At 41.0% G+C, this 14,136-nt stretch overlaps 1 protein-coding gene across 1 annotated transcript; it reads left to right on the forward strand.

Moving 5' to 3' along the window:
- Positions 1-569: 569 nt before the first annotated feature.
- On the forward strand, positions 570-11,432 carry HRG (histidine rich glycoprotein). The gene is made up of 8 exons (XM_050902665.1): positions 570-767; positions 4,251-4,358; positions 5,539-5,626; positions 6,152-6,318; positions 8,067-8,183; positions 9,669-9,755; positions 9,883-9,885; positions 10,401-11,432. The coding sequence occupies exons 1-8, from the start codon at positions 570-572 to the stop codon at positions 11,430-11,432; spliced, it is 1,800 nt and encodes a 599-aa protein (XP_050758622.1).
- Positions 11,433-14,136: the final 2,704 nt, after the last annotated feature.

Raw genomic sequence — 14,136 nt, forward strand, 5'->3', positions numbered from 1 at the left:
TGCAAGTGCACCTTGAGCTACATCCCTTTTCCAAATCTGAGTGATCTCCTTGTTTCCCTTTCACCAGTTCTCTGCTAGGTAAGGATCTGTAAAGACAGGGATACACGTATAGCCATCCTTCGACCACAAATATTTCAGCATATTTTCAGTTCAACTGTTTTTACAGTAAACAGAAAACCAAGATTGCATAATACCTGCATACATAAACTAGACCTTCTTCATGCCAGGCTTAGCAGCACTGTTAGAAGCTAAGCATTTTTCATAGTAAAACACTATTGCACAATGCCTGCTTAAGGAATTGCAAACATAGTCCCTTTGATTGGTAGTCCAGAGAGTATTATAAGGCCTACTTTCCTCAAAATCTGCTCAATCACTATATAATCATTTACTTGCTGTTTGCAAATGTTAATCCAGAGTCAAGGTAATGGCCCTCTGACACAACACTTAAATTTATACAAAACCATGCCCTTTTAGCATTCATTTATAACTTTGGTGGGCTACTCTGATTTAAAAGCAGACTACTGGCTTTATCAGAGCATGGGCAGAAGTGACCTAACACCGCAAACAAAATGCTGCTTCCAGCTTCAGCTTTTTTCCTAACACTACTGCAGTGTTCTAATGCCCAAAACAAAATAAGCATTACACCTGCAGATTGTAATACCATTGAAACAGACGCAGGAGTGGCCCTGGATTTGGTCAACAGACATCGCAGAGGTGGCTATGTTTTTGGTTTATTCCGTGTTGCTGATGCACACGAACTACATATAGTAAGTATCAATTTAAAGGTGGATTTACACAAGACTGTGATTTTAAAATAATAAGCCAGATCATTAAAAGCTTATGTTTATTGCTTTTAACAGAGCAATGTTGATGTAATTCAATCAATCAGCTCTGATTTACACTATCTCAGTATTTATTTGTGCATGATTTATTGTACTTAAGCTTGATTTTGAACACTGCTGAATGCCCTCTATTCTCTTGGCCGACAGGATGTTGGCGTAAGAGATGCTCTGAACAGCTTTATACAACACTGGAAATTAATTTGTCCTGTCTGTTGTCAGGTCTCAGATGTTGTGTTCAAAATTTATGTTTGGAGGGTTTCTTTAATCTGCGAATGTCTAACACTAATTAGATCAATGTATCCTGCAAGATTGGTATTTTGTTATTATCTTAATTTTGGAGATAGCTGGATAACTGGAGGGAAGGGAAAAGGGCAGAGGAAGCCAAAGGAGATGAAAATGCCACTCCGCAAAACAGGGGAAGGGCTGGATAGAGAATCCATATCAGTAATTTCCTATTTCTATTTCCGTTTTCTAGAGAGGATACATAAGCCTTTCTCAATGATTGCCTAGATGCCAAAGCAAATCAATAGCAGAAAAAGCAATAGAATACAAAATTTCTCTAACTAGTAGATAAAAGAGACCAAGGACATGCAGATTTACTAATGCAGCTGGCTACCTTTTAGCTGCTTGGCTATGAAACTAGAATCCAAGCACACATGCACTGTTCAAGAAGTGTATTACACATCTCAGTATGGCAACTGAAAAAACAGGCTAGTTTCTGGTGGAGCTGCTTAAGACTGCCTGTTAGGACAAGAAAAAGCTCAGAAAGTGACCCAAAGCCCAGATTCCTACAGGTCTTCAGGTATACTTTCAAAAAACCTGATGGATTATTTTGCTTTTCAAAGCCAAGGATGTGGCAAGTGATACTATTGGGTTTTACGCAACAGCCAGGTAGTTAAAGAGCTCATCTAGGAAGCAATCAGTCTTCTTCAGCATTAAGAGATTTAAACCTTCAAGTCTCCCATCCTTGAAGAATGCTGCTGCCATGCAGCTATGTGTGTGCCACCCCTGTGAAGTGGAACCACTGGGCAGTAAGACATGCAAAATTCATTGGATGAATGAGAAAAACCATAGTTGTTTCTAAAAAGAAAAATCTCAGTGTTTCTACGTTTTAACCAATTATTGACTATATAAACTATAGAACCATAACTCGGAATAAGGACCAGAGCTGAGGATTCACACTTCTAGGTGAATGCTATAACCACTAGACTACCATGCTTATGTTTTGCTTTGTACCCTTAACAAATTTTGCTGTCTTTGCACTCTAGGGCCACAGCTTCAGGTATCACATAGAGTCTACAAGAACAGAAAAGACCCTTCTATCTATCTTACTGCTAAAGAATTCTCCCTGTAAGGTCTCTGTACCTTCTCAGACCCAAAGCCACCAGGCGTGGTCTCCTGCATACTGATGATGTACACTATTGCGCAAGAAGTTATGTTGGCTCCACTGCCAAGATAACAATAAAAAAAAAATGTAAAAAAAAAGACCAGAACATTATTTTGATTATCTCCATGCAATAGTGTGCATCAAGTCTATCACATCAATCCCCTTAGGAACTTAAGCAGAGCAATTCCTAGCAGCCAGATCTCTACTGGGTTTACATGGGAGTTCTAGAAGCGTAAGATACTCAAGTATTCACGCTAGAACAGTTCTGGGCTTGTGCAGTGCAGAACTCTGGTGCCCAAGATGCTTTTAGAACAAGCAAGAAGGCACCATATAAGACAATTTTTTTTCCAAGAGCTATCCAGCAGATGAACAGAGGAATTTTCTACTGCATATTTGGATGCAGACACTCATTTTGACCCAAGCTCTGCTTTAGGCTTTATTGAATCCAAATGCATCCTGCTGAAGAAAAATATTTGCCAGGGATGAATTGGCTTCTTTAGCATTTCACAACTTTGGATGACAAAGTGAATGTATTTAGTCATTCCAGTTTTAGAGGGCTCCTAGTGAATAGCACATTTTACAAAAGACTATCTTGCCTATCTTACCTTTCCATTCATTGCAATTCCATAAATACAAATCAGAAAAAAAATAGTCTTTCTCACTGTCTCTGTTCTCTTCTCTGTCTGCATTTTACTAGTATGTTGACTAGCAGCTTGAAATTATTGGGATTTATAAAATAAAATAGAAATACTAAGTACCCCTAAGCAGAGAATAATCATGTGGCTAGTGGGCAGGATGGGTGTCCAGGACAACTGTATTCTTTTCCTGATTCTGACATTGAATAACGTGTCTTTGTGCAAATCACCTAGCCCCTATTTTAAAAATAGAGACAATGCTAAGACATATGCATACTGCAAAACTAATGTTTAACATGACACTGGTGGACTCTCACTAATATAAATATTACAGTAGACTGCAGTAATTCTTTCTCAAGGTCTTGTCTATAGAGAAACACTCTGAAAAAGGAATCTGAATGGATGAAATTTCATAAAACCTGAGGACACTTATTCACAGTGAAGGGCTTTGCATCATTTTATCTAAATGACAAAATAAAATGCGTCTGTGTTCACTCTGAATGTCCATACAAGGGTTGCATGAAGTTTAAATAATCCATTCCAAATGTGAATTGAGATTCATTTTCCTGCAGAAAAATACAAAATTGTTTCTGTGGGCCACAGATAATTCTTAACACCACATCCCATTACACTGGCAGCCAAATTCAAATTCTGATTCTCCATCCTGTTTGATCAGGAGACAGAACATACCAGAAGAATTTCAGAGCTAAGGCTCCTGACTTTGTAGGGATTATTACAGCTTTGTTGCATCACTCTCTGAATAAACCAAGCAGGAAGCAAAGTTCTGAAAGTGTATCTGATCACTAAGGTAATTTGAAATGGATGTAGCTATATAATTGGCTGCCTAGACAACTGATTTCCTAATAGACCAGTATGTTCTATGTGAAAATCAGAAAGAGGGTATGGCAACTTTTCAACACTGGCATTTTCCCTACTTGATGCATGCCGGGTTAAGAACAGACTCTTCTCACAGGTTCTCAACAAAAGGATAAGAGGCAACAGTTGTAAGTTGCAGGAAGGGAAATTCTGACTAGATGTATGGCCAAAAAAAAATCATGGAGAAAGTGGTTAAGTACTGGAATGGCCCAGAGAGGTTGTGGAACATCTGTCTTGGTGACATACAGAATTCAGGTGAATCTAACTTGGAAGTTAGCTTTGCCTTGAGCAAGTAGCTGGACAGGATGACCTCCAAAGGTCCCTTCCAGCCTCAATCCTTTCTATGCTCTTCATAGAAAAGCTCTTCATATGCTCTTCAGCTCAGAAAAACCTTATAATAGGGAACTGGGGAAGCTACATTAAAGATTAAACTTATCTGCTTCAAAAAAAGTTTCTTTCGGATCAAACTTCTTGTATACAAACTCTTTTTTACCTGCACTTCTCTTCCAGGGAAATTCATCAGTCCTCTACTTAACTTTGGATGTGCTGGAAACTGAATGCTCTGTATTATCCAGAAGACACTGGGAGTCTTGTGAATACAGTGACACCTATTACATGGCAAGTAACGGCACCCAGGCAGAGTCATATGTCAATAATGCATTAATGTGATCCTCCTCTGAACTGCGCAGAAATTTCTGTGTCACAAAATCTCTAAGTGAAGACTAGGCTTTAATATGGCTCACTATAAAATAAAATCTATTGAATTCCAGAGTTGTTAAATATAAGCTAAAGGTTTGGAAAAGGGTTGACTCCTCAAATAAGTGCAGCTTTATTAGACTAGGTGTCTCAAAGGAGCTATACTCCACATTCCACTGCTGGTAGCAGTACTGAAGTTTTAAGAATAATTTGCTGACAATTAAAGGGCACTAGAAATTATTTTTTTAAGCATGTTCCTAGTATATTAGCCAGAAATACCAGTGTTACATTTTGTCAGTTTTCTGTCATAGCATTTGTGGTATGACAATGTGAAATATTGGTAGTGTCAGTACACATATGATAGGTAGCAATACTTGTCCTTTATTGTTGCAGTCCAATGATGCAGTCTGGGATAAGAACTACCAGTCCAAAACTTTATTTAAATAGGAGAGTGGTGATACTACCATACAGGACAAAGCAGGAAGGCCGAGAGGGGAGGGGAGGGGAGGGGAGGGGAGGGGAGGGGAGGGGAAGGGAGGGGAGGGGAAGGGAAGGGAAGGGAAGGGAAGGGAAGGGAAGGGAAGGGAAGGGGAGGGGAGGGGAGGGGAGGGGAGGGGAGGGGAGGGGAGGGGAGGGAAGGGAAGGGAAGGGAAGGGAAGGGAAGGGAAGGGAAGGGAAGGGAAGGGAAGGGAAGGCATTTACTCTTTTTATTAAGATGGGGAAAAGGAATGGAAGGAAAGGTCCATCCACTTCTTGATAAAGATTTATGTAATCTTGACTATCTCTGGCATCCTAACTTCCCCTGCTAGCTAGTAGTATCTTACTGTAAATAAGTATTAGAATGACTGAGAAGGCTGGTTTAGTTTTCCGTTGTCTACTCAGTTGTGCAAACTGAGAATTAAAATAAAGGCTCTTGTAGAGGGAGATCCCATTTTATCTGAACACAAATTTTGAGTGGTACCACATCAAACATTCCATTAATGACCACATCTGTTACTTTTAGAAGTACTGTACATTAAGAGGCATAATTTCTATGATCACCTACATCCAATTAAATCCAGTGAAAATAACATCATAATCACTTATTCTTTTTTCCTCTCAGGACTTTGGGCAATGTAAGATTATCACATATACAAGCCAGCTGCTGAAGAAACCTCAACTGTATGGATTTAACTGTACATTAAGTCCAGGTAAAATAACCACTGTTGTAAGCCAATGCATACCTCAAACCAGCCCTAGTACCAAATTACAAGTCTGTGCACTACTGGTGTATAGTAACTGTAACAGATTCATTCATCTGCTTGCAATTCGTATTTTAGATAATTCAAATGGAATGTTAAGAATGAGTAATAGAATTAAGGTTACCCTACTCTTCTAAAGCAGACTTTATTAATGTCAGATGATATCACCATTCCAGTCCACCAAAACATGATAATGAATATCAGAAAAAAAGTAAACTTGGAAAGAATGCCCGTTTGGGGTGGTAAGATTCTAAGGTGGAGCTAAAAGATTTATAAGAATATTCATTTTCACAGGTTTGGGGTTTTTTCACATTACAGGACAAACCCATATTTGTGGAGTGAGGGATAGGTATTTCACTTCCAAGGAAATGCTTGCATTTCAGTTTCTGATTATGAGTTCACATTAAAGACACATGCACACTCCCAAGAGTATTAATATCCATTGCAATATTAGTAAATTCTCTGTTTTCACAGTTCCTCCTGATTTATTAGAGTGCAAAGATTGCCCTGTGAAAGTTGAAGTCTTAGAAGTCACCGAGCAACATAAAAATATTGCTGCAAAGGCCCTGGAGAAATTCAACAGTGAGGGTAATCACACAAACTACTTCGATGTGGACAAAGTTGAAAAGATTTTAAAGCTGGTAAGTGGCATTTTGTCCTAGAATTACTTATAAACGACAAAATTTTGTGAGCAGCTCCAAAACCTTGGGACCAGAACTCAAACCCTTGTAGGATCAGAACTATTGCTTGTCACCTCTCAGCATAAATCATCTGCTTAAAATTGAAGGTCTTACTTCTGCAAAGACTTGTTATCAACTTTTATTTAGGCATGTGAAAGCAAAAGAATTTCTCACCTGCTAAAAACTATGGCAGTGTGATGGCATCCAAAATGTCAGAGCCTTCTTTGTGTGCATACTTCTATTTTGAATGCCTATTTACCTATTATATCATAACATAGAAGAGTTTACCTACTATTGACCAGAGTTCTTCAAGTTGTACAGTCATGTGTATTATCATAGTCATACATTCTGTCAACTGAAGTCAGATAATTTTTTACTCTTAGAATATTTAGCACATGGGTACAACACAAAGTGAAACACGCTCAGCATCGTTTTGACTCTCTGCTGCAGAGCAAAGCAGCACTCTGAGAGCTCTGAAGGACAAGAGGTAAATTTGTATCTTTGCTGTACCTCTTGAAGAACTACTGGCTCTGGTAAATAACTCCTCCATCTCTGAGTGATGTCAACATGAAGACTTCTCCTTTGGGTGATTTGAAGTATAACTCTCACATCACCACAATTTCTTGTTGGTGGATACTGGAGACCTTCACTTAAACAGCACAGTATCGTTCTGCCAACATATGTGTCAGTTCAGGACACCTCAGTCATGAGGTCCCATGGCCCCTACCATAATACATGTTGATCTTGGAAACTGCCTAAATTATAGCATGCCAACCCCACCTCCCTGCAGCTTTTAATATTGCTCAGAAACTTGACAGTGTTCTACACTGTAGTCCCATGCAGGATGTATCCGTACTCCTATTTAGCAAGTGGCTGTTTTCAGATTGCCTAGATTCATGGAATTCTCCCTAAATGCTTTGTCTTCACACTTCACCGTCTTTAGCTACAGTGACAATTTAGATTGTACCGCTGGATTTCAACAGACTGCATAACACTTGGAAACTATGAATTACGATTAAAAAATATATCATAAAGTATGTGCACCCAATTTTAACCAATTTAGTTAAACTAGTGAAACTTGTGTGCACACATGCTATGGACACCTTCAACACAGACTGGAAATAAACTACTGCTACAGTTGGAAATTAAAATGAAACACCTCTTTATGGATTTTAATAGGATCACAAAGGCCTTCTCCCATGTTCTTATAGAGTAATGCCTTCTCTATGAATCATGCCACTGACAACAGAGAAAGCAACAATCTCACAGTAACTGGCAGAATTTCATCCCAAATTAACATCAGCACTGTACTACTATGCACTCCCATCACTGGAAAGGGGTGGTTGCCATCCAGTAGATCTCTATATTTTCACAGGAGCAGCAGTTCAATTTAGGGAGAAGACTCTAAGGACGCTAATCCCTAAAAACACAGGCTGTAAAAGTAACAGGTTTTATAACATACAGATACTAGACAAAGAAATAAAGCAACCATTCCTGGAAGCCATAAAGGTGTGAGGTAAGTAAGGTATAAATTAGCTAATCTATTCTCCTTACTGAATACGCGTATATGTATGAACATTTGAACAGTACAGGTAATGAAAGCATGAGGTAGACAGGATTTTGACAACAATATGAAGTATGGTTGCTTTTAAAATTACAGGACTGTAAATACATCTAGTTACCACTTCTTGTTTGACCTCTTGTTTCAGACTGCCTCCCGTGAAGGTCACATTTTAGGATTCTCTATAAAAGAGACCAACTGTTCCAAATCCGCACAACAAGCAGATCAGGCATTGGAATGTGATTTTCTGGATGACTGGCACGCTGTAAGTAAAGTCTCAGAATGAGAACTGATACAATGGGTGGCACCAGGAAGATCTTCCCACAATATTTCCAAGTGTTTCTTATAAGCATGCACCCAAACTCAAAAAAAAATCCAGCATGTCCAAGTCCAGATCCTAATTTTACAGCTGCTCCTTTTTATTCTATAAGGAGCCAGTCTGAACTCTCAAATCTAAATGTAACTGGAGTCTGGCATATTACAGACCTAGAGCTGAGCTCTTCAGTTTGGATCTGGCTTTCACATTCAAATTGTCGCCATTTCCTAGTAAATTATTCATGCTATTTTCATAAAAACTTTTACACTAACATGAGTCATAGATCTTGAAAAAAAAACATGTATTATGTCATCCCGGTGAGCCCAGGATTACTTTTTTTTCCTCTGCTGCAGGGGAATAGAGAGTAGAATAATTCAAGCTTGTCTGCAGATTACTATCAAAGTACTCTCCTCACCCCACCTTCCCATTACAGTAATAGTCTACACCAAAGAAACAACTAGGCAAGATCATAATTTCAGAATAAATTATTCCCCAGAAATGAAATTCAAGGAATGAAATAAAAATATGGAAAAAATAAAACATGCAGAACTTTCGTTTTATTCTTCTCTGGCTTTTTATACTCCAGAAGACTGGAAAAGGTTGTGAATGAACTGGTAGCGGTGCCAAAAGTTCACTAGAACAAAGCACAAGCCAAATGATAGCTAGAGGTTTTGAATCCTGTTCTCAATGCTGCCGCCACTGGTGTGTGTGTGTAAAATGCTATTAACATTTGTAACCATTGATCATAATAGGCTACTACTGGCCCAAACAGATATCAAGATAAAGCATCCACTACAGAGAGCATGCACAGAACCCCTTACCCAAGTTCTGTGCTCTTTCACATGAGCAATTCCACACAAAATGACTGGACAGCAGGTGAAAGTCACAGCAAACAGGATGCTAAGGGAAGTAATGCTTAAAGATTACAACAAATTACTTTTCAAAAAATAAATATGGAAGAAAGCTCTGCCTTGAGCTTTGTCTGAAACAGCATAGCTACACAGTGTCTGTTTTTGAGGACTTTGAGCAAAATTTCAGAATAGCCCAGTCTGAACAGATGTTTGACAAGCAAAGACAGAAAAAAAGGAATAAAAATCAGTCACCCACAGGGTACTCGTTTTGGAGACATCAGTAGCTGACCAATTTCTTACAGACATCAAAAGAGAAGTAAGATGGAGAGTAGTAGCCCTCTAGATGCACATGGCGAAGTGGTCTTCACTGTCAAGAACACTCAAAAATGGCATATATTTTAATCGTTATTAATCACTGGCAAGCATCACTGGTCAGAAAACTCAGGATCTAGCTCAGTTATGTAAACATACTTAGGTATCGAAGGAACTAGCCTAACTTTTAAAATGTTAAACTTTCAGTAGCTTCTATTAAGCCCATCACAAGAACCCAGATGTGCATTGGTTTTTCTTTCTTTTTGCTTAGCACGTGGGATTCTGCAAGGCAAGAATTATCAGTGATCCAGACGAACCTGATGGAAGAGATATAAGCTGTGAAATCTACCATCCCTGGGTACGTACTCACTGAAATGTCTCTGGCTATATCCTCATGCAGACTACAGCAACCTCCCTTAGTCCAGACTGACAGATGATTGCAACAGTTGTTTATGTCCCTTTATAATTGCCTGAGTGTGACGCAGCATGTCAGGACAGACTGGCTTGTGATTGCCAGGTCAATCAGAGGATGAATTAGAATTGAGCGGTTCCTACTACTCCCTCCAAGGGTGTCTTCTCTCAGTCCAATGCTACTTCTTAGTTAAAGTGAGTAGAGATTGGCAAACAAGTTCAAAGGAATTTCAGAAAGCAAGAGGAGGGGAGATGATCTTTATCATATTTGGTATTCCAGTTTATATTAAAACAGCTACTCCAGTGTGGGTTTTATTTTGTTTTCATCCATCACAAATTTTGCTCAGTTGGTTATATCATTTCATTTTGTTATGGTGTAGTATTTCCAGATGATTTTCAGTAATTTGGCATTTTATCATCTACTCCTTCTCTTTTATCTTGAAAAAAACACAGGGGTTTTTTTCCTTACAAATCGCCAGAACTGTAAATGCAAACCTACTAACTCCCATCTCTCTCTCTTTCTCACCACTTTCTTCCGTCCTATTCACATCTCACTTAATACTTCCTCCTCTGGTGTTTTTATAAATAACAGCATGACTATGGGCAAAGATGCAGATATTCAACTCTGGGACAGCCACACAGACATCCCCATCATCATTTTGGTCACAAACATCGTCACAGACATCATCACAGACATCATCACAGGCATGGATGCCCACCCTCTTCTCCACCCAGACCTGAAGACCCTGAGCATAACCATAGTTTCAATGAAGAACATCAAGACAGCCGTGAAGAACCTGCTCCTCCTCCTCCCCCTCACAGTGGACCACATCACCACCTTCACCCTCCACACCATTGTCTTCCACGTCCTCCCCATGGTGGACCACATCACCACCCTCCTCCTCCTCAAGAGGAACCACAACATCCCCCTTCTGCTCCTCCTCCCGATGATGCACCACATCCTCTTCCCCAAGAGGAACCACAACATTCCCCTTCTGGTCCTCCTCCCCATGATGTACCACATCCTCTTCTCCAAGATGAATCACATCATCTCCCTTCTCCTCCTCCTTCTCATGATGAACCACATAATCCTCCTCTTGGTCCCCATCATAGACCACACTGTCCTCCCCCTCCTCATGGACCACATCACCACCATCCTCCTCCCCATCGTAGACCACACTGTCCTCCTCCCCCTCCTCATGGACCACATCACCACCATCCTCCTCCCCATCATGGACCACATCACCCCCCTCCTCCAGGACACCCTCCTCATGTCTATCATCACTATTACAGACATCACTGCAACAAGAGAAGCATATCGGGAAAGTACTTTCCATTCCAAATAACAGGAGCTGTCTATCGCATTCCAGTTCTAAATCAGCAGGATTCTCTCACACCTCCCACTGCAAACTTTCCTGAGCTATCCCAGAGCAACCGTCACTCCTCCAGCACTGATGAAGGTATTCCCTTCACTGGCTCAAGTCTAAAGGAGATGCCAGAAGCTCTGGGTTTTCCAGATCACCCTACACAATCAAAGTCATGCCCAGGAAACCCCAAACTTGTTCTTCCAAAAATTTTGCCTTTATTTCCACATAGCTCCATGGCAGAAAATTCTCCTACATGACCTCAGAGAAAGACGTTCCTGACTTGAGAGTTGCAGGGCCAATGACAGTTGTACAATGAATGAAAATAGCATGTGGAGAATGGGAAAAGGCATACAATTGCTAGGGAGGAGAAGACAAGTATTCCACCCTGCCTCTTGATCCCAGCTATCTCAGACGTCACTGTAATGGAAAGGCTCAAAATTCTGAATCCCTCAGATAATGTGAATGGGTACAAATCTCCCCAGCAAACAATGGTCCTTTAGTTCTAACAAAAAGGAAAATTCCCTAATAGTGAAAACTACCATCTAAAATCTTTCCTTTTCTCATCATTCGTAACTATAATGTACTTCTCTGAGGAAATCTGACCTAGAGGAAATTTGACCGCCTTCCATAAAAAATGATCCATGGCACTACATTCATACTTTATAAAGACTCAAAGAAAATAAAAATGTTAGCTTTTTTTTTCTTGACACAGTTGCCAAAGCTTTGTCTTTTTTGTTACTATGGATGTTTAGCTGCACAGTAAACATCCATGAGGCATACTCTAGCGTAAATTGTCTAATGGTGGTTGAGTTACCACCACTATCTAGAAAAGGTGTGAGATCAGTTAATGACTTGTAGTGTAACACTGCAGGGTGGCCTGCACAGGTACTTCCATTGCTACAGTTGCTGGTGGTGATATACCAGAAATACTGCATTCAAGGACAGCCCTTTTCAAATAGTTCATAATTGCTCTCAGGAGAGAAGAAAAGCAGATGCATGTAATAACTCTTTCATGTAAATGTTTTCTTTACCACTGAACCTTCCTCACTGGAAACTGAGTTGGGAGGAGCAGGAAGAAAGAATACTGGTGTCTCTTTACACTCTAGCCTCCATCAAGGTGAAGTCCATTCAGACAGACCTGGGACCCCAATGAGTTAGTTCAGAACAGTTATTTCATAAGCAAAAACATGGCATTAATCTCAAAAATTAGTAATTTGGTCCTCAAAGTAGCTTTTTAATGGCATAAAGTAAAATACAGTGTGAGGGCTACATTGAAGAAAAGAAACAAAATGAGGATAGCATTTTGTGTAACTGAGTGAAGGTTGTCTAATTTTTGAAAGTGCGTTATCATGAACAAACAACTTTATTTCCGGCATAGTTTATCTACAAAGTCTCTAAAGTGCATTTTCTTTAACCAAAACTTGTAGCAAGTGTGGTGGGTTGACCCTGGCTGGATGCCAGGTGCCCACCAAAGCCCCTCTGTCACTGACCCTCCTCAGCTGGACAGGGGAGAGAAAATATAACGAAAGGCTTGTGGGTCGAGATAAGGACAGGGAGATCACTCACCAATTACCGTCATGGGCAAAACAGACTTGACCTAGGGAAATTGGTTTAATTTATTACCAATCAAATCAGCGTAGGATAATGAGAAATAAAACCAAATCTTAAAAACATCTTCTCCCCACCCCTCCCTTCTTCCTGGGCTTAACTTCACTTCCAATTTTCTGTATCTCCTCCCCCCCAGTGGCGCAGGGGGACAGGGAATGGGGGTTTTGGTCAGTTCATCACACGTCGTCTCTGCCTCTCCTTCCTCCTCAGGGGGAGGGCTCCTCACACTCTTCACCTGCTCCAGTGTGGGGTTCCTGCCACGGGGTGCAGTCCTTCAGGAACAGACTGCTCCAGCGTGGGTCCCCCACAGGGTCACAAGTCCTGCCAGCAAACCTGCCCCAGTGTGGACTCCTCTCTCCACAGGTCCTGCCAGGAGCCTGCTCCAGCTTGGGCTTCCCACAGGGTCACAGCCTCCCTCGGGCATCCACCTGCTCTGGTGTGGGGTCCTCCATGGGCTGCAGGTGGATATCTGCTCCACCGTGGACCTCCATGGGCTGCAGGGGGACAGCCTGCCTCACCATGGTCTTCACCATGGGCTGCAGGGGAATCTCTGCTCTGGCACCTGGAGCACCTCCTCCCCTTCCTTCTTCACTGACCTTGGTGTCTGCTGAGTTGTGTCTCTCACATATTCTCACTCCTCTCTCCCGCTGCAGTTGCCATTGTGCACGTTTTTTTCCCCCTTCTTAAATACGTTATCCCAGAGGCGCTACCACCGTCGCTGATGGGGTCGGCCTTGGCCAGCGGTGGGTCCGTCTTGGAGCCAGCTGGCATTGGCTCTATCGGACATAGGGGAAGCTTCTAGCAGCTTCTCACAGAAGCCACCCCTGTAGCCCCCCCGCTATCAAAACCTTGCCATGCAAACCCAATACAGCAAGACACAACTGGAACACTGGAGCTGAGGCAATCCCAAGGTGTTCACAGATTCAAAGCAAAGGTATTTGGTGCTCAACACTGGAGACAAGCACCAGATGTTCCCAGCCAGCTCTAATTCTGGCTCTGCCGGACACAGGCAACATTACTTAATCCCTTGTTCTTGGGCACCACTTTTCTTATCTGTAATGATAACAAAACATTATGGAGACTGACTAATCCATGGTCCAAAGGCAGTCTCCACATGGCAGCAAAGATGGACACTTCCAATAGTAGCGTGAAGGACAAAGTTTATCAAGTGTTATTGAAGAGTTATGTGACATTCAATAATATGCATCTGTCCAAAGACTTTTTTCAAATATGTTCTGACTTCTCAGAACTATTGCAGTCTGAACACTAAACAGATCTATAAAATTTACAAGGTTGTTGTCCAGAACCAGAACTTCATTGCCACTGTGACCTTCTTGGGTGTTTTACTTAAGC

This window comes from Gymnogyps californianus, chromosome 10, assembly GCF_018139145.2.
Source record: "Gymnogyps californianus isolate 813 chromosome 10, ASM1813914v2, whole genome shotgun sequence".
NCBI lineage: Eukaryota > Metazoa > Chordata > Aves > Accipitriformes > Cathartidae > Gymnogyps > Gymnogyps californianus.